We start from the raw sequence: 21,076 nt of genomic DNA, 5'->3' as shown, positions 1-21,076 counted from the left end.
CCTGAAAAAAAAATCATCATATTCAATTCAATAAACATAATAATAACTTACAAAATAAAATGGTTGAACAAACATACCACAAAATGTTGAGCACGGTTGTCAACGAACTGTTGCGTCCCCTTTTGGCGGTCATGACTCCGCACGTGCGTCTCCACAAACAGCTCCATAAGGCTCGACTCACGTCCAAGAGACGTAGCCTATAATGAAAAAAATGTATTAACAACAAATTAATTGAACGATATATTTCATTTAAATTAATATTACCATCCGTTTCGCATGTGCAGCAAACGGAACGGAGCCGCCGGTGTGCGTTGTCACCGAGCCATGGATTGGCCGATTCCGGTTGCCAGCACCGGACTGTGAGCGTCGAGTGAACCGCTCAGACGTCACGTGCTAAAGATAGTGCGGTCATATATCTTCCGGGATGTATATTGGTTTGATATGGTAAAAGCATCGAAGAATGGCGCAGGGCATTGAATAAACTAGCTCAGGACCCTCAAATCGAAAGCGCGTTGAGAATTAGTTACGATGGGTTGGATTCAGAACAAAAATCCATATTTCTTGACATAGCACATTTCTTCACAGGATGGGAGCAACAGCGAGCAACAAGAATATTAGATGGCTTTTATGGTCGGTCTGTGAAGTTCGATATAAGCACGCTCATTGATAAGTGTCTCATAACTGCAAATCATGACGATCTACAAATGCATGATTTACTACTAGAAATGGCATTTAACATTGTACGTGCAGAATCTAAGTTTCCTGGCAAACGTAGCAGGTTATGTCATCTTCCTGATGTCGTTCATGTAGTGGAGGAAAATAAGGTTAAAGCTACAGCCATTAACTGTCGTTCATATATTTGCTCAAAAGTTGATGTGTTTGAGTGGATTGTATTATTGGTTCTTTATTCTTTGTTCTTGTTTAACAGGGAACTGAAGAAATTGAAGGCATATCTTTGGACACGTCCATGTTATCGAGACACATACACTTGAAATCTGAAGCCTTCACAATGATGGATGGTCTTAGATTTCTCGATTTCTATCACGTAGGTTCCTCCGAAGAAGATAAAATTCACCTTCCTCCTACTGGCCTCGAATATCTTCCTAATAAGCTGAGATATTTGAAATGGTATGGATTCCCTTTGAAATCCTTGCCGCCATCTTTTCGTGCTGAACACCTTGTCGAGCTTCACCTACGCGAAAGCAAGCTTGTAAAACTTTGGACCGGAGTAATGGTATGATTTAATTGCTACAGACTTATGATTAGAAATATGTAGTTGGAGGTGCTAACTTTCTAATTATGCCTTTTTCTTTTGACAGGATGTTAGAAATTTAAGAACAATTGACCTATCTTACTCTCCATATTTGACGGAATTGCCAGATCTATCAATGGCAAAAAATTTAGATGTGACCACATGTCCAACGATTTCACAAAATATGACACGCTTACATTTGGAGCAAACTTCCAACAAAGAAGTTCCACAATCAGTTAATTGCAAGTTGGAACGTCTTTATCTAAGTGGTTGCTCAAAGATCACCAACTTTCCAGAGAATTTAAAGGATATAAGAATATTATATCTAAGGGGAACTGCTATTAAAGAGGTGCCCTCATCAATCCAGTTTCTCACAAGACTCGAAATGTTGGATATGAGTGGTTGCTCAAAACTTGAGAGCTTCCCAGAAATCACAGTGCCTATGAAATCTTTGCAGAGTCTTTACTTGAGTAAAACAGGCATTAAAGAGATACCCTTATCATTCAAAGATATGGTATGTTTGGAAGTTCTGACTTTGCATGGAACACCTATTAAAGAGCTACCCTTATCGATCAAAGATATGGTATGTTTGAAAGATCTGACTTTGCATGGAACACCTATTAAAGCGTTACCTGAGCTTCCCCCTTCGCTGAGGAAGCTAACAACACATGACTGTGCATCACTAGAAACCGTGACATCAATCATCAATATCGCCAGGTTATGGGATGGATTGGATTTTACAAATTGCTTGAAATTGGATCACTGGTAGCAGCAATGCACTTGAAAATTCAGGTATCGCTCTTAACCCCGTCTTTCTTCCTTCTCTCTCTCTTTCTTGCTTCTTCACATTTTTGAAATGTGAATTTTGTGTTACAGTCCGGAGAGGAGATCCCAGATGGCAGTATTCAAATGGTTCTACCGGGGAGTGAAATTCCAGAATGGTTCGGTGGCAAAGGAATTGGATCTTCAGTTACCATACAGTTGCCCTCAAATTGTAATCGGCTCAAGGGAATTGCTTTCTGCCTTGTCTTTCTACTCCCTCTTCCCTCCCATGATTTCGATGATCGTTCTTATGTTCATGTATATTTTGATTATCATGTTAAGAGTAAAAACGGTGAGCATGATGGTGATGATGAAGTCGTCTTAGCTTCCGAGAAAACCCGTGCTCTATCATTTGACTTGAAGACATGTGACTCAGATCACATGATTCTACGCTACGAGCTCGAATTGGTAAATCATTTTCGTAAATATTCTGGCAATGAAGTAACATTTAAATTCTACCACCATGAAGTGGACAACCGAAGGGCTTTCGAGTTGAAAAGCTGGGGGGTGTATCTGCACTTTGATGAAAATCTACCGGCGGACAAAAGTTACAGAAGAAAATTGAGGGAGAAATAAAGGAAATAGAAAGGGAGAGAGAGTTCTGTAATTACTGCAAATTGTTCTTCCCTTGCACTGACTAACGGACTAACTTTCTGTTATTCAACTAATTCCTCAACAAACTGTAACAACCATCTAACTAATGAATCATGTGCGCATTTATTCTTGCACATGCGGAATGCTATAAATAAGAGAGTAAAAAAGCAATTCAATCCATATACACTTTATATAGTAAACTGAAGGAAGGATTCAATCTTTATGCTCTTCTCCACCTTAATTCACAAGCAATAGCATGGCTAAAATCAAATTGCAAGCCTAACAAAATTGAGATTAATATCCAAACCTTTGTATGCATACTGAATATATATAACATGCAGGATGTGTGTATAACTTTGCACAAATAGTGTTGGTTAATTTTGTAAGTGCACGAATCGTAACAAGTAATAAAGTGATGAGTAGAGTATCGTCTCACGAGGATTTGTAAAAATTACTACTAATTTCCAAAGTTTTTAAAATTATGATCTATTTGAGAAATCGAATGAGATAGTTTATGAAACAAAAATTAATGATTAAAAACTAACAACCAATTGATTAAATATTCATGAATTCAATTGTACTGGTTCTAGGATTTCTGACTTACCGTAACTATGCTTACATGAACTTTCTCGATTAAATTGATTACTCCTAATGTTGATAATCAGGTTTTCCTTATGTAAATATTAATCTCTCTCGAGCATCAATAAATTATTTCGACAAACAAATTTCATATACTCTACAAAAGTTCTGAACTTGTCGAAATTTATTAAGTACTGTAAAACCTGTAACGATTACAAAAGTTCTTAGGATATCTCTATCCTATAGATTTCTTACGGTATTTCAAACAATAGCTAAAACAATTATCACTTCTCAGTTTCAAATTGAAATCTAAATCATGCAGATGTTGGCCAAACACACGCAAGCATTACACATAGAATGAAATACTCAACATCTTAATGTAATAATTCAATCAAAGAAATTGTTCACATAATCATAGTAAGGTTACATCAAAAATCCCAGAATAAAAGTCTACTCCATAGTTAAATTAAAGAGAAACAAACTTGATACGATGAACATCACTCAAGAGCAGAGAATTTCCGTCGAAAAGATAGGTGTCCTCCCGGTTTTCAATAGTTTTGCCTCTGCCCCTCTTTTGTTCCTTTGGTGCCGCCTCCTCTCTTTCTATTTTCTATGTTGTAGGGTTTTGTTCTGTCTTCTCTCCTCCTTTTTCTTCTTTTATATTGTGGCTTTTCTACCCCTGCAGTAATGAGGAAAGTTTCCTTTTCTGCATTAAATTCCTTCCTACTCAGACATTGCGGGCCCGATTTGAGGTAGAAAACATGCGAATTCAAAGATCTCTATTTCTGGAGAAATTGTAGAGAATCAAATTTTCTTTCCAACGAAACTGATCTTGCAATTTTTGGACATCTGAGCGTTGAGATAAGTTCCATAAACCAAAACAGTTTTTGCAGTGCAGGAATTTCGGGCTGGTTCAATCCTTGTTTTTCAACTCGCTTTTTGGGCTTCGAAACAACAAAACTGAGTTATATGCCCTTCATATGTTTTGTAGACCTTCATCTCAGCTATTTGAAAATGGTTACGAACATCCGAAACTAAATTGTATAGCTTCTTTGCAGCACATAATGAATCACTGTTCAGTTTCACTGCCCGGCTCTGCCTGTTCAGTAACCTAAGATCTGAAAACACATTAATTTCCCACGAGGTTAATAGTTCAAAAAGAGATTCAAAATTCTAATTGTCTTGTGCAACATATCCAAAATAATTAAAAATCAAGCATGAATAGCGGAAATTATACATGCTAAAAATTCCCTTATCAATGTGACCACGTGTTCAACGATTTCACAAAATATGACACGGTTAGAGTTGGAACAAACTTCAATCAAAGAAGTTCCACAATCAGTTATTGGCAATTTGGTTCGTCTTTCTCTAAGTGGTTGCCCAGAGATCACCAAGTTTCCAGAGATTTCAAGCGATATAACAATATTAGAACTAAAGGGAACTGCTATTAAAGAGGTGCCATCATCAATCCAGTTTCTCACAAGAATCAGATGGTTGAATATGAGTTGTTGCTCAAAACTTGAGAGCTTCCCAGAAATCACAGTGCCTATGAAATGGTTTGCAATCACACCTATTAAAGAGCTACCTGAACTTCCCCCTTCGCTGAAGACTCTAACAGCACATGACTGTGCATCACTAAAAACCGTGACATCAACCATCAATATCGGCTTGAAATTGGATTTTAGAAATTGCTTCAAATTGGATCAGAAACAACTGATAGAGGCAATGCATTTGAAAATTCAGGTATCCCTCTTAACCCCCGTCTTTATTTCTTCTCTCTTTCTTGCTTGCTTCATCACATTTTCGAAATGTGACTTCTGTGTTACAGTCCGGAGAGGAGATCCCATATGGCAGAATTCAAATGGTTCTACCGGGGAGTGAAATTCCAGAATGGTTCGGTGACAAAGGAATTGGATCTTCACTCACCATACAGTTTCCCTCAAATTGTCATCAGCTCAAGGGAATTGCTTTCTGCCTTGTCGTTCTAGGCCCTCTTCCCAACCAACAGGTATGTTGTAATTACCACGTTAAGGGTAAAAACAGCTTTGCTTTCAGGAAAGCACAGATTCCAACAGATGTCTTGGTGTCATGCGACTCATATCACATGATTCTACACTACAAGCATAAATTGGGAAATCATTTACGTAAATATTCTGGCAATGAAGTTACATTTAATTTCTACAACGGTATTGGAGTGTACGAAAGGCCTTTCAAGTTTAAAAGCTGCGGGGTGTATCTGCACTTTGATGAAAATCTACCGGCGGACAAAAGTTCAAAAGAAAATTGAGGGAGAAGTAAAAGAGATTGAAAGGGAGAGAGAGTTCTGTAATTACTGCAAATTGATCTTCAATTATTACTTGGTTTTCAAGATAGCTGTAAATATTGTTGTTCCCTTGCAACTGACTAACGAACTAACTTTCTATTATTCAACTAATTCCTCAACTAACTATAACAACCATCTAGCGCATTTATTCAAGAAAAACAGTAAGTACATAAAAACTTTAAATTCAAGATTTTATTATTGTACATTTTATAACTCTTTCAAATAAACTCAAAACTAGCCTAAGCAAACTAATTTATACCTCACATCTTTTTTAAATCTTCAGGGTCATTGTAAGAAGTAACCTGCTGATCAATAATCTGGCAGAGTGTGAGAAACCTATAATTAGAGAAACTCAATGTTCACTTAACTAAATTTAGCAATGACATAAAGCTTTCCCTAGGACACATGCAAAATAGACAAAGGAGATCTATTATCAAAGGACACATGTTATTTTCACGGATTACATCAAAGGATCTGAGTACTAGCACAATATCAGAATGTGTGAAGTTTGTTTTAATCATTATCAACTTAGAAATCAACATCTATGTGTGTGTGAAAGGAACATTAACCAGGGCACTATAACAAATAAAAGTATACCTGACTAAAGCCAATGATGGCAATAAATTGTAAGGTCTTCTCCCACTCTGAAACAAAGTTCAAGCTTGGTTGGCAAGAAGAATGTGAGGAAAGCAACAAAAAAGAAAAAAATTTAAAGAAAACCAGAATTTATATCATTGGTTCTATATAATACAGTTGAAGTATTTCAAACTCCACAACATTTTGGGGAGTCGTTCTTGAAAAGTAATAGAGAGCCTGTCCATGAGGAAGAAAGTGTACAAACCTAGCAATGCATATGAGGCTGCAGCAAAACCCTGTCCACAACATAAATACAGTGTAAGTAAAGGATGCAATGGACGTTTGCATGGTACGCAATAGATATTTCTCAATCATGGATTGATGATTAATAAAGACCTGATGTAAACAGCATGAGTAATTCTAGTTAATTATATACACATCTTTGTGGAAGCATGTCTCTAGACCATACAGAAGCATACATTCAAAACAAAGAGAAATCAACCTAATTATTTTATGTCCTTGCTACAAAATAAAAAGATCATTCCCATCCCATAAACACGTCTTTCTAGATACAAGATATCCTTTTTTTTTAAAAGATGGCTTTAGTTGGGGAAAAGAAATCCAAAAGAGCAGAAATGATTGAAATAGACTAATCATAGTGCAGTATCACAAAAAGCAATCTGATTTCTTACCACACCATACCCAAGTGTTTGCACTGGAGAAGGTCTGATATCTTCTAGAATTGCTTCAGCCTCCTGAAATGATGCCAAGTTGTCACAGTTCACAAGTATATTATGAAAAGCTTAGATCTTGCACAAGAAAATCAAGCACTTCCAGAAAATACTTGTAATTATAATTTTCAATCCATGAAAAGAATAGCACATTGAATGTTCATGTGTCTTATCATTCTATTTTACCTCAAAACTTGTGTTGGAAACATTTCTGGAAAGCAAATATCAGATTCATGGTTTGGTGCTAAGATCTCTCTCAATCAGCTCATAAAGTACTCAATTTAGTTGTGTATTAAATCCAATTCATGGTTTGGTGCCTTCTCGGCCTTCTGGTTTCCTTCTCAAGCCAGTTCCTATCATGAGTCCAAGTTCCAATGGTGGATCAAGTCCTATGAGTTTCAAGAGAAAGACTTGATATGCAAGTTATGAAACTCACACAATATCTTTCAAGTTGAAATATCTTCTTCTAGGTTTTTTTCTTTTCTTTCATGTTCTTTCTACTCTATGAGACAGGAAATAGAGTGCGGCCATTGGATTTTTGGCTTCCCTTCTTCTCTGTTCTTGTTTTTGACCAAGAACTTTTCCTTCGTTTTGCTACCCCTGTTGTTTTACATCTTCCTCTGGTAATTTCCTCCTACCAAATAGACTAGGATTCTAAAAAGCGTTGGCTTCTGAATGGAGCAACTGTGAAGTTGTCAAAAGGCCTTGATAAATTCTGTAAGAACACAGCAATTCTTCGTTTCTGTAGAATTCAATTTTTCCCATTTGGTTGGGATCTCTATCCTCCATAGACATGTTAACATAGATGGCAGTTAAAAATGTCTGCAGAGTGTGTATTCTGATCACATGATACAATACGAAGTCCTGAAAATGTCCCTCTTGTGTTGCCATAGCTAACCCTGTGTCTGCATTTCTCTTCACTCGATCTACGCTTATAGCATGATAGGCACTTAACGTGAAAACTACAGGCTCTCGGTTACAGTGACTCTTATGAGGTGACGGAGATATTAGGGAAAAAGGGGAGATGTCCTGATGTCTTTCATGTTAAGAAAAAAAATTCAGAAACAAAATAGTTTACAAGACCATGCCACTGAGAGAAGTGTATTTAAAATCATGACAGGAGGACTTGATTTTCCAGGCTGGTTCAAGAAGACGTTGAAGTTTTGGTTGCATAATAGAAATGTATTTATTATAGTTATTAAACCCCACTTTTCTTAGTGGGTTGAATTGAAAATCCGTGATGAGAAGCTTGATGCGAGTTAAGTTTTTATTTGAAAAGGTAAAAATATTAATTTGGTAAAATTTGATTCATCAGATTAAATTTATAATAACATAATTGATTTATTTTGATTAATTCTAAAAAACTATTTTTTTAATAATAAATAATTAATTAAAATTGATTCAGCAACCCCATAAATTAACCTAGATATTGTTTATTTTTATAGTTAAACTGCACTTTGAATTTTTTTATACTTTAAATTAATTTTTTTTAAAATATTTTTTAATCGTTTTAATAGATTAATATTAAAAATAAATTTAAAAAATAAAAAATTATTTTAATATATTTTAAAATAAAAAATTCTTTTAAAAAAATAATTACAACAATAATATCAATCACCATCTTAATAACTTAATAATAAATAATGTCAACTCTAAAAGTTGTAATTCAATTAGTTAATTCTAGGTTTGCTTCCTAGAGATCACTAGTTTGAATCTCATAAATCTTAAGGCCACTAGAAACTTATATAGTTGTTAGTTTCAGATCCCATAAAATTAATCAAAATACATATAAATTAATCCGAACACTTATATTAATAAAAAAAATTAAATCTTTTATTAACTCTATAACTATGATTCCAATGTTCTATTTCACCAAAGAAATTTTGTTTTTTTTATTGACTCCATGGACTTTGGGTCTTCAGCCCAAAATAACGAATTGGGCTTTGTATGCTTAAACTGGTGGTCGAACTGACCGAAACGCCATCCAGTCACAAATCAACAAAACCCTTGCTGCTACAAAAAATCTAATCTCAGCCGTTCATCTGAGGAGCCAATAGGCCAGTCACTAGGGAATAGGGTTTATAACAAGTTCCATTATATCTCTCACACCTCTCCCTCAAACCCTACCAGCCGTCTAGCCTCTCCCTTTCTCCCTCTCCCAGATCAAGCTTCTACAATGGTGACTCTCAAAAGCCTAGCTTTCAACTACATTACATGTGTTCTTTAATTTCTTCTTCAAAAAAAGAACTGTTTTTAGATTTCATTTTATTAGTCTTAAAAAGCTTTGGTTACGATAGAAATATCATTTTTTTATGTGTAAAGCTATAAATTAAGTATAGATTAGGGTTTTGTTGAATTTTTAGAAATGGGCTTGTGCTAATATGTATATATATCATGGTAGAGAATCAAATAGCGTGGCTTGTTGATGCCGTTAGCTCGTCTTTTTAGTTTTTCTCTGCCTCTCATTTCTTCAGGTGGGACCGATCATAGATTTTATACTGGCCCGGGATCTAATCGAATCCAAAACCCGATTTGCTGATTGGCCGATTGAGCAAAATCAATTTCAAAACTAATTGTTTTTAGTTTTATTTTTAAAAACTAAAATATTATTGTTTAAAAAAAAACAAATTAAATATTTAACTAGTATTTGTTATGGATTACATTTTTTTATAAAAAAATTAAATATATAGAATTTTTATTAGTTTTTTAATATAAAAAATTCTAATTATAAATTAAAATGCTTAAATATACATGAAGTGAAATAAACTAATATTTCATCAATAAATAACTAAATAGAATTAAAATATTTGATATACAAAAGAATAAATATCAAAAACTTAAATACCCTTAATAAAAAAAACATTAGGTTTTTTTATATGAAAATTGAAAAAATCATTTTACTATGCATAAAAAATAATTCACATATATCCTAGTAAAACAATTGCCCTTAACTCATAAGCTTTTGGTTACATATATTTTTTCCGGTGAAATAATTAACGATCAATGCGAAAAGATTGAATTGCCCTTACTCATAAGCTTTTGGTTTTTTCTTAGAAAGGGAAAAATGTAACTAAAGTGTCACCATGAATAGTTTTTTTAGTCTATATCCATAGTATTCTCTATAGTATTTTGGTAACATGTTTTATTGTTTCTATTAATTAAAAAAATTAACTCGTTTGAATCTCATTTAGATTTGGTAAAGCTAATCATATCGTGAGTGAATTGATATGTTGATTTGACAAAAAAAAAAAAAAAAAAACTCTTAAACCAAATTACATTTTGAGTCAAGAAGTCCCCAATTAATCCGTCAAGAGTCCACCAAGTTTAATATACGTGTGAGGGATCGATTTTTTTAATTTGATTCTTTTATAGTATTATTTTGTTGCGGTGGCTCTTTATTCTTGTGGAGTTAGCCATAACCCCTTCTATTCTTTGTAATTTTCTATTTGTTGTCTGAGTTGCTGCGACTCTTCTCAATTCTCACCATCCTTTAGTGCTGGCCTGGCCGAATGGAGACCTGCAATTTTACAAAATAGTTTATGCATGTCTTGTAACTTGCTTTAAATAAATGTAAAATAGTTGTAGGATGACTTTCTTAATCAAATTAAAAGGATAAATTTTTAATTTAATTTATTTTATTTTTATAGCGTGTCATGTTTTTATGATTTAAAAAATAGGATTGCAGGGGTGAAATCATGTACACCGATGATTTTGCTGGTGCTTTCTTTCATACGATCACATCAAAATGGAGTAATGCAGGAGGTTGGCCAATCACTTGATAGTGAATTGGCTTACTGTTATCAGTCAGTCAATAACTATGGTGGATGTACTGCTCCATTGCCACCAGGCTGGGAGAGGCGATCTGATGCAGCATCAGGGAAAACGTATTATATTGATCACAACACTAGAACTACAACCTGGAATCATCAATGTCCAGATAAACCTTGGAAGAGATTTGACATGGCATTTGACACAATAAAAAAATTATCAAAAAACTATTATTTTAATATATTTTCATGTAAAAAAGCAGTGTTTGTCCGCTGATAGATGTTGCATGTGCTGCTCAAACAATGTGCACCTCTGTACATGAGAAAATATTTGGATTTGAAACCAAATCTAAGGTTGATTTGGTCAAAATTAAGGCAGTGTTTTGGATTATATTGGTTAAGTTAATCTAAAAAAAGTTAAAAAAATTATTTGAAATTTTAATATTTTATATAAAAAATTTTAAAAAACAATTTATATGAATGGACTATATATATAATAAACAATCAAGTTAAAAAAATTATTTTAAAATATTTATCTACTTTTAAAAATCGTAAGGAACGCCTAGAATACCTCAACCTTCCTTTTTGTTCTTTGCCCCTCCTAATTGATTTAATATTTTTCATTTCCAGTTGAAAATTAGGGTGTTTCAGTTCGCACGTTTACTTGGCCGATAAAGTGAATGTTGAATGTGATGGGAAATGGGGTGGAAATTATTTTTTAAAAAGTTGATTATTTTTTTTGTTTAAAATAATATTTTTTTTATGTTTTTAGATAGTTTTGATGTATTAATATCAAAAATAATTTTTTTTAAATGAAATTTTTTTTATTTTAATATATTTTTAAATAAAAAAATACTTTAAATCATCGTAACTATCACAATCCCAGGAAGTCAACATCTCACTACATGTTAAAATACTTGGATTTGAAACAACCATTATTACAATTATACATGTCTAAGCTACTGATTCAAAATCAGCCTCATCTTTTTTCCTTGAGTTACTTCCCTTCTCTCCCTGCATATTTACTCCTACCTCTTTATTTTTATATTTTAAAAAAAAATTAAAATTTTAAAATTTTTTATTAATTTTAAATTAATATGTTTTTAGTGTTTTCAAATTATTTTGATGTTCTGATATTAAAAATAATTTTTAAAAATAAAAAAACATCATTGACATATATTTTGACACAAAAAGTTATTTAAAAAGTAAATACAATCACAACCAGACTCCCAAACAAAATGTTTTCTTCAACTGTTTCTCCTCAAAACAATGGCAATGTTTTTCTTGTTTCTCCCTGCATTCCTTCAAACTCAGTAGGCTTACAAAATTGCAATAGAAAATTTCAACAATCACATTAAATCCGTTTTTTGCCCAACTCTTGCTTGAGGGAGGGAAGTTATTGAAAGCACTTTTAACAATCACGTATACTATAGAGCCCATGAAACTTTGCTAGCTAAACTAAAGGATGAAATCTTAAACACATCAGGTGATCATTAGCTTCGTTCCCTGGTGGATTTAGTTGGCCACTCCTTCAAATCATATATTATAATGACTTTGATGCCCTGCTTCTTATATTGAGAAAGTAGCATATCGTGAGCCCTGCATCCAAATAATCATTATGGTTGTGAAAAATTAAGCTAGTTAATATGTTGGACCCCAACAGCAAAGGGTTTGCTAGCATGTTCTCTCTTTACTACTTAGAACAACCCTCTAGCATTGATCAGTGATTCCTTTGTTGTGTTAGTGAAATTGTTGCTATTGATGATGTTCGAATTTAAGATCCTTTAATCAGTTAAACTCATCATTCACAACATTTTGCCTTCATCAGGGAAATGAGCTACAAATAAGGCAAGCAGATCTTTACCTCAGTGAAGGCGAGGAATTGAGTTTCTATGAAGTACTATTACGCGCCCGACAGAGAAGAGAGATAGTCATTGGTTACCGTGCAGCTAATGCTGAAAAGGCTGTTATCAATCCACCTGCCAAAAGTGAGAGACGTAGTTGGTCACTGAAAGATGTCTTCGTGGTAATTGCAGAGAAGGAATGAGGATGAGGTTCTTCTTCATCCCCTGAACATGATATTCTTTGAAAAAAATTCGATGGACACCGAAGAAAACAACAATAGGAAGTGTTCATTAGTTTCTGCCAGTCTGAAAAAAGAAATAAATAAATACTACAGATGTACAGTCATATCTAGTATATTTTTTCTTGATTTGCACGAAAACGAACAATTGCAAAAGGGACAATTTATTTAAAAAAAAAAAAAAAACAGAGGGATCAATTATTTATTTTCACAAATAAATAATTGATCCCTCTTATAGGTTTAAGTTTAAGTTTTAAAAAAAAGCAGGTTCCCTCTTCTTCTTCTTACCCTTCTCATATTATTTTCACATGCTCAGTTCACATGGAGATTTTTTTTGTCTAATTTCAAAGGCCTGCACTTTGAAGGCTTATAGGGTTTGTTTTCAAGTTCGCATTGCATTGTATGTGTAGATAACTTTGTTATTAAAAACTTAAACTTAGTGGGGAAATGCACTTGCAAAATGGGATGCATTTGTAATTTTATTTTCTTATGCATATGTAGTTTAATATTACCATTGATAGCACTAATTGTTCATAGTTTATTCTGTCATCAGTTAAAGTCTCAAAAATATGTTTTTAAAGCACAAAGGTCATCAGGTATAGGGAAAAATAAATTTTAGTTGGAATTTTTTGGGTTTAGTCCAGCATTATTGAGAGGACTAATACTATTGCCTATATATCATCAGGTAACCAAAGCTTCACTCCTTCCTTTTGATTATGTCGTAATGCTGACTGAATCCAATCTATAAACCTGGAAACGAAACAAAGTACGTTCCCTTTCGTCACTAAAGCACTAATCATGCTTAATTTTTAGCTTTGATGTTAGGGGAAGTTGCTTAATTATTTTTACATTTTTGCTTTTCTTTTTGGCAGCCAAGGGCGATGCTAGAAGATTGGGTCTTAATGTTGACCTTGTGAAGTAAGTTTTTCTCTTTTTCTTATCACGTTCAATTTATGCTGTATTATCTATGAGCTATATGCTTTCACTTCTTGTTTTTGTTGTGTATGTGTTTCTAGTATTTGGGGTAATAAAAATTTATCCTAGTATCTAAGTTTAACCTGGAGATTGGAGTTTAAGGTGTGGTGGGTAATGCTGGAGGTTTAGTAAGATAAACATGTTTAGCTTTTGATTCTTAATTGCTAAACATCTATTTTAGGCAGGAGATAACTTCACAATGAGAGAGTTATCTGTTCAGTTTTTGCCAATTTTGAATTAAAGGAGGAGAAAACTGATGGATCAATCTTTAGTTTGCATGAAGCTCTTGTATGGCTGCTTCTATTTGCCTGCTTGATTAAATGGGTTGGCGTAATGTCTTTCATCTTGTTTAGTTGATTTTGGTTATTCTTCTACTTGCTTCTGCAGGTGTTGGTTCTCTGTCGGTGCTCAGCCTACATACACCGTGCGTGGCATTCTTATGAGAGCTGGTTTAATATCGCCACCGCCGATGGTAGTTATGAGGCAGAAAAAGGGACCAGCTGGTGAGACCTCGAATCCAGAGAAGTCAATTACCCTGTAAAAGTATTATGGAATATCTAAATATGGGATGAGCTGATTGTAATATTATCCTATTATGGAATGTGAATATTCTTAGGCATGTATTTAGGCATTAATTGTGGACATTTAGGTATTATAAAACCTTAATACAATACACGCAGACCTTAAGCTTTTAGCTGCAACATACATTCTCTACTGTTGCATTGTTCCATTGTTTTATCATGGTATCAGAGCAAAAAAACAATCGAAACACAATCAAACATAATACATGGCAGAATCCATGTCCGGCAGCAGGAGTGTATCTAGTGAGAATCGAAAAACGATTTCGCCATACGATATTACATCTCTTGATAATCCTGGGTTTACGATTACTCAGGTCCAACTGAAGGGGAACAACTATGAAGAGTGGGCACGTTCGTTCCGAACGGCCCTAAGAGCCCGAAAGAAATTCGGGTTCATCGACGGGTCTATTGAACGACCCAGTGAAGAATCAGAAGATTGGGAAGACTGGTGGACCATCAACTCATTGTTGGTGTCCTGGATTCGAAACACTATCGAATCCACACTCCGATCAACCATATCTCATGTAGAGATTGCACGGGATTTGTGGTTGGACATTAAAGACCGATTCAGCATCACCAATGGACCTCAGATTCAACAATTAAGGTCCCAATTGGCCGATTGCAAACAGAAAGGAATGACTATCATGGATTACTATGGGAAATTGAAACAATTATGGGATGAGCTGGGCAATTTTGAGCAATTGCCGGCGTGCAAGTGTGGAAAGTGCACATGCAATCTGGGTTCAGAATTGGAAAAGAGACGAGAGGAAGAGAAGGTGCACCTATTTCTTATGGGTCTCGATGAGCAGCGGTTCGGGACAACCCGATCTAACATCTTGGCACAAGACCCATTACCGGGGTTGCACAAGGTATATTCCATCCTCACTCAAGAAGAACAGGTGAAGGGGATGACTCGAGGCAGAGAAGAACAAGGAGAATTTGTGGCTTTTGTTGCTCGCACCCGAACCGACGGACGACAGCAGGGCTCCATGACTCGAACCGACGGGCAAGAGAAGGGGATTTGCTCGCACTGCCATAAATCAGGGCATGGAGAAGACAATTGTTTTGCCCTAACGGGATACCCTGAATGGTGGGGTGACAGACCCAGGGGAGACGAGAGAAGAGAGGTTGGCCATGGCAGAGGGTACTCCGGTGGTAGAGGAAGAGGCCGGGGTCACAGAGGAACCCATCGTGCTAACGCTGCTCTCACCAACATCGGGTCCAGTTCTGCCACTGTTGCAGACGCAGGAGGAAGCTCGTCGTTCCCAGGTTTGAGTGACGAGCAGTGGGCAAAATTAAAGGCTATTTGGGAGAGCCGAAGGAAATAACTGATAAAATGACCGGTAAGCTTAAAAATTTGTATGGGACAGTGACTGGTTCGGTGTGGATATTGGACACCGGGGCTTCTAACCACATGACAGGGTCCATTGAGGAACTTAATGATTTAAGAATAATCGATCAGTGTCCCGTTGGATTACCAGATGGAAGTAGTGCTTTGGCGGTCAAAGAGGGAACAACCGTTCTTGATGGAGATTTGTGCCTTGCAAATGTCCTTTATGTGCCAGGACTTACTTGCAATTTAATTTTTGTGTCGCAATTAATTGATCAGTATGATTGTTTTGTACTATTCACTAAAAAATTATGTGTTATACAGGGCCACACCTCGAGGATGCTGATTGGTGCGGGTGAGAGACGAGATGGACTCTATTATTTCAAAGGGATACCGCGGATTAATACAATGAAGATCAGTAATCAAGCGTCTCTTGATCTCTGGCATCAGCGACTGGGGCATCCTTCTCTACGAATAACAAAGTTAGTTCCCGAAGTTCATTCTAGTAACCAGAAAAACAGTTTGAATAAAAATTGTGATGTTTGTCAAAGAGCAAAACAGCGGAGAGATAAATTTTGTGTTAGCGAAAATAAGACCTTGGGTATTTTTGAACTGATTCATTGTGATTTATGGGGACCATATAGAACAGTTTCTTCATGTGGTGCTTCATATTTTTTAACTATTGTTGATGATTTCTCTCGTGCTGTATGGATTTATTTGCTTGTTGACAAGAAAGAGGTATCTAGTATGCTTAAACAATTTTTTTCCATGGTTGAGAGACAATTTGCTCGGAAAGTCAAAATTGTCCGAAGCGATAATGGGACAGAATTTACATGTCTGAAATCATATTTCTTTGATCAAGGAATTATTTTTCAGACTTCTTGTACAGGCACTCCACAACAAAATGGGCGTGTGGAGAGAAAACATCAACATATTTTGAATGTAGCCCGCGCTCTGCGATTTCAAGGTTCTCTTCCAATTAAATTTTGGGGCAAGTGTGTATTGACTGCTGGGTACTTAATCAATCGGACTCCTTCGTTGATTTTGGATGGGAAAACACCATATCACGTTTTACATGGGGTGGAACCGTCTTATAATCACTTACGCGTTTTGGGGTCTTTGTGTTATGCACATGAGAAGACGGGGGATAAAATGGCAAGTAGAAGTCGTCGGTGTATTTTTGTTGGTTATCCCTATGGAAAGAAGGGATGGCGTCTGTATGATTTGGAAAGACGGTTTTTTTTTCTCTCGGGATGTTGTGTTCTCCGAAGATGTTTTTCCTCTTGCTCAAACTACTGATGGGCCTTCCACTACCGATATGGCTCTCACCACTTCTGACGAGGCCCACGATCTTATACCCAAGGATATGCTGGAGTTCGCTCATTCATCTTCTAAGTCACTTCCAACTATTGCCCCATCGACTTCTCCTCATCTAGAAGAAGAGGTTAATCTATTGGGAAGAGGACATTGCCAGCGGTATCCCTCCATCCGACTCCATGATTATGTCACCAACACCATTCAACTGAGTCCATCTCGCTCGCCACTCGACCCACTGCATCCTTCAGGTACACCCTCTCCTTTAGCACATTATGTGAATTGTGACAAATTTTCTATGCGACATAGACACTTTCTTGCAGTCATCACAGCTGAGCGGGAACCCTTGTCCTATTCGGAGGCAGTCCGAAACAAAGGTTGGAGAGATGCCATGCAGCGTGAAATTTCCGCACTCGAAAATAATGAGACCTGGGTTGTTCAGAGTCTACCGGCTGGGAAGAAAGCTTTGGGATGCAAGTGGGTGTACAAGATCAAATATAATTCTGATGGTACTATTGAGCGATTGAAGGCTCGCCTAGTCATTTTGGGCAATCATCAGACTGAAGGCCTTGATTACACGGACACCTTTGCGCCTGTCGCAAAAATGGTTACCGTACGGGTATTTCTTGTTGTGGCCGCCGCGAAGAATTGGGCAGTACATCAGATGGATGTTCATAATGCATTTTTGCATGGTGATCTTCAGGAGGAAGTTTACATGAAATTTACGCCTGGTTTTCGCGTCGGGACAACTGGGGCAGTTTGCAAACTTCGAAAGTCGCTTTATGGGTTGAAACAGGCTCCTCGGTGTTGGTTTGCTAAACTCTCAACCGCCTTGACGAGCTATGGTTTCCAACAATCTTATTCCGACTACTCCTTATTCACATATTTGCAGGGGGGAGTACAACTTAGTGTCCTTGTGTATGTTGATGATCTTATCATCGCTGGCAATCGTCCGGGTGATATACAGACATTCAAAGATTATCTCAGTGCTTGCTTTCACATGAAAGATCTTGGCTGCCTAAAATATTTTTTGGGAATTGAAGTGGCGCGCAATCCTGCTGGTTTTGTTCTTTGTCAACGCAAATATGCACTTGACATTATTTCGCAGGCCGGGTTACTAGGGGCTCGACCAGCAACTGTTCCTTTAGAACAAAATCATCGACTTGCTTTGTCCACTAGTACAGCATTAGTCGATCCGGAAAAATATCGTCACTTGGTAGGACGATTGATTTATCTTTGCTTCACTCCACCCGAACTCTCTTATAGTGTGCATATTTTATCCCAATTCATGCAATGCCCACGGGAGGAACACTGGGAAGCTGCTTTGCGGGTGGTCCGGTATCATAAGGGTAATCCGGGTCAAGGTGTATTTCTTCGTAGTGACAGTGATCTGCGGCTACACGGGTGGTGTGATGCCGATTGGGCCGGTTGCCCCCTTACTCGACGATCACTTACTGGTTGGATAGTTTTTCTTGGTAATTCACCGGTATCTTGGAAAACCAAGAAACAACACATTGTCTCCCGCTCCTCCGCCGAAGCAGAATACCGATCTATGGCTATGACGACATGTGAGTTGACTTGGCTTAAAGCTTTACTGGAAAGTCTTGGCGTGTCTCATCCGACTCCTATGTCCCTTCATTGTGATAGTCAATCGGCCCTTCATATGTCGCAGAATCCTGTGTTTCACGAGCGCACTAAGCATATTGAGGTTGACTGTCACTTTATACGTGATGCCATTGTGGCTGGGAGTATTACGACTAAATTCGTTATGTCTTCATTACAACTTGCCGACATATTCACAAAAGCCTTGGGAAAGCAACAATATGAATTTTTATTGCGCAAGTTGGGCATTCGAGACCTTCATGCTCCAACTTGAGGGGGGGTATTATGGAATATCTAAATATAGGATGAGCTGATTGTAATATTATCCTATTATGGAATGTGAATATTCTTAGGCATGTATTTAGGCATTAATTGTGGACATTTAGGTATTATAAAACCCTAATACAATACACGCATACCTTAAGCTTTTAGCTGCAACATACATTCTCTACTGTTGCATTGTTCCATTGTTTTATCAAAAAGTTACCATCTCTGCTGCTTTTATGTTTCTTCTCTCAATTGAATGGGTTCAGAGCTAAATTTCCTTTCCAGGTTGTTGAGTGAATTGAAGTTTAAAATTCTCTTAATTCATTATTGTGTTCATTATATTTGTTCTTTATGCTTATGTCCAACCACCTATTAAAGACAATGCTTTGAGATTATCATTTCCTGTTGTATAGATTAACTGCTAGAAGGACTGCATATATACATTTCAAATGTGTGAGAATCTAGAACATCTGCTGATTGTTGTTCCTGCATGTCCTTGTACTTGAGAAAATATTTATTGCTGATTGTTGTGTCATGAGCAAGTAGATGATGTTGTGACACTTTCAGCTCTGTCACAAAAGAAGTGTTTGCCTGTTGAGAGATGTTACATGCGTTAATGCATAAAACATGGACGTCATCCAAACACAAACATCAATTAATTTTTATTTTTTAATTATATTTTTATTTTTTAAAAGACTGAATTGCCTCTAATTCACATTGATTATAACTAAAAAGCCTTGAAAAAAAATATAAAAAACCCCTAAATATCAATTTTATTTTATTTTTTCTTTTAAGAACAATGTAGTTATTTCACTATACTATTAAAACATTAAAAGACTAACATTAAAAGACTGAAACATCCATCAATCCTAATTTTAAAAAATTTTAATTAGAAGACATAGCAAGTTGTCTAAACCCTTTTCATGGACAAAGCAATGATCTTTAATGATAAAATAGCATTTTGAAGCATGTAAAGAAGAGACAAAACAATTGCTCTGAGAGTTCAATTGTTTCAAGCCTATCAAAGTAGCTTAGTCTTAATAGGAATGTATCCTATATAATTATTAAATCAAATCCAGAAGTTGACCTTGTAGGTCAAACGGGTTTGCTGGGCTAATTGCTGGTCTGGTTTTTAACCGATTTCGATAAAAAAATTAAAAAATAAATAACAAACACTTGATCGTTGCGTGTAGATCATTGCTACCAAATCACAAATAAACAAAGAACAAGACTTGTACATAGGAAATTTCCGGGAAGTCAACACCTCTGTACATGAAAAAATATTTGGAAAAAGGAAACACGTAATTTAAAGGAAGACTTGAGATCAAGTCGTCGTCCCCATCAATATGGCTTATAATTATTTCTTCTTTTTACATGATTCCTTCCAGCTCATTACACACAATCTATCATCGGCAGATGACTTAAGGAAGACTCGATGCCCTTCCTACCAAATCACAAAAAGAAAAAACAAATAACAAGACATTAAGCCTTTTTATTATACACAGGAAATTACCAAGTAGATGTGCACCCTCTGCAACGTCCAAGAAAATACATGGATTTGGTTTTTTTTATTTTAAATTAATTTTTATATCATTTCAATGGACTGAATAAAAAATAAAATTTAAAAAATAAAAAAATATTTATTTTGATGTATTTTCAAGTAAAAATTATTTTGAAAAACAATTGTTATTACAATACCACAAATCCATCAAATCATCATAACCATTATAATATAATATAAAGGTAGAAAAGTCTTTGGCATGTGCAAACACATGGACCGAATATATAGAAGGTGTTTGTAAATGTGATAATAATTGATTTTTAAAATGTTTTTTGCTTGAAAATACATCAAGATAATTTTTTTTTCACTTTTAAAAAATTATTTTTGACACCAACATGTCAAAACAAACAGAAAAAAACTAAAAAAACAATTAACCTCAAATAAAATATAAAACAATTTCTAAATTTATTAAAATATTGTTTATACAGCAAAGACAAACAAAACCTAAATGCCCTTTCCTTCACATTAAATTTATTAAAATATTGTTTATTAATATTATTTTAATGTACTGATTTTAAATTTTAAAACATAAAAAAATATATTATTTTGATATATTTTTAAGTGAAAATTATCTTGAAAAACAATTGTTACCTCAATATCAAGCATGTTCTCTAACAAGTTCTTGAAGATATGGCGGGTGTTTGTGAATATAGTAATAATTAATTTTTTAAAATATTTTTTTTTTACATGAAAATACATCAAGATAATATATATTTTTC

At 35.4% G+C, this 21,076-nt stretch overlaps 1 protein-coding gene and 2 long non-coding RNA genes across 3 annotated transcripts; all 3 read left to right on the top strand.

The window, feature by feature from the left end:
• Positions 1-725: 725 nt before the first annotated feature.
• On the top strand, positions 726-4,819 carry LOC118030100 (uncharacterized; the record flags this gene model as incomplete). The annotated part of the gene is made up of 6 exons (XM_035034099.2): positions 726-824; positions 929-1,234; positions 1,320-1,835; positions 1,970-2,044; positions 2,129-2,621; positions 4,473-4,819. Coding segments are annotated over exons 1-6 (1,836 nt in total), but the record flags the coding sequence as incomplete, so codon positions are not given.
• Positions 4,820-5,677, top strand: LOC140955109 (uncharacterized). The gene is made up of 2 exons (XR_012168835.1): positions 4,820-4,990; positions 5,076-5,677. It is a non-coding gene; the product is annotated as an uncharacterized lncRNA (long non-coding RNA).
• A 6,787-nt stretch (positions 5,678-12,464) lies between these two features.
• On the top strand, positions 12,465-14,241 carry LOC140955110 (uncharacterized). The gene is made up of 3 exons (XR_012168836.1): positions 12,465-12,698; positions 13,600-13,645; positions 14,090-14,241. It is a non-coding gene; the product is annotated as an uncharacterized lncRNA (long non-coding RNA).
• The last annotated feature ends 6,835 nt before the right edge of the window (positions 14,242-21,076 follow it).

This window comes from Populus alba, chromosome 19, assembly GCF_005239225.2.
Source record: "Populus alba chromosome 19, ASM523922v2, whole genome shotgun sequence".
NCBI classification, from domain to species: Eukaryota; Viridiplantae; Streptophyta; class Magnoliopsida; order Malpighiales; family Salicaceae; genus Populus; species Populus alba.
The sequence above is the reverse complement of the archived record's forward strand: the minus strand, read 5'-3'. Positions and strand labels throughout refer to the sequence as shown.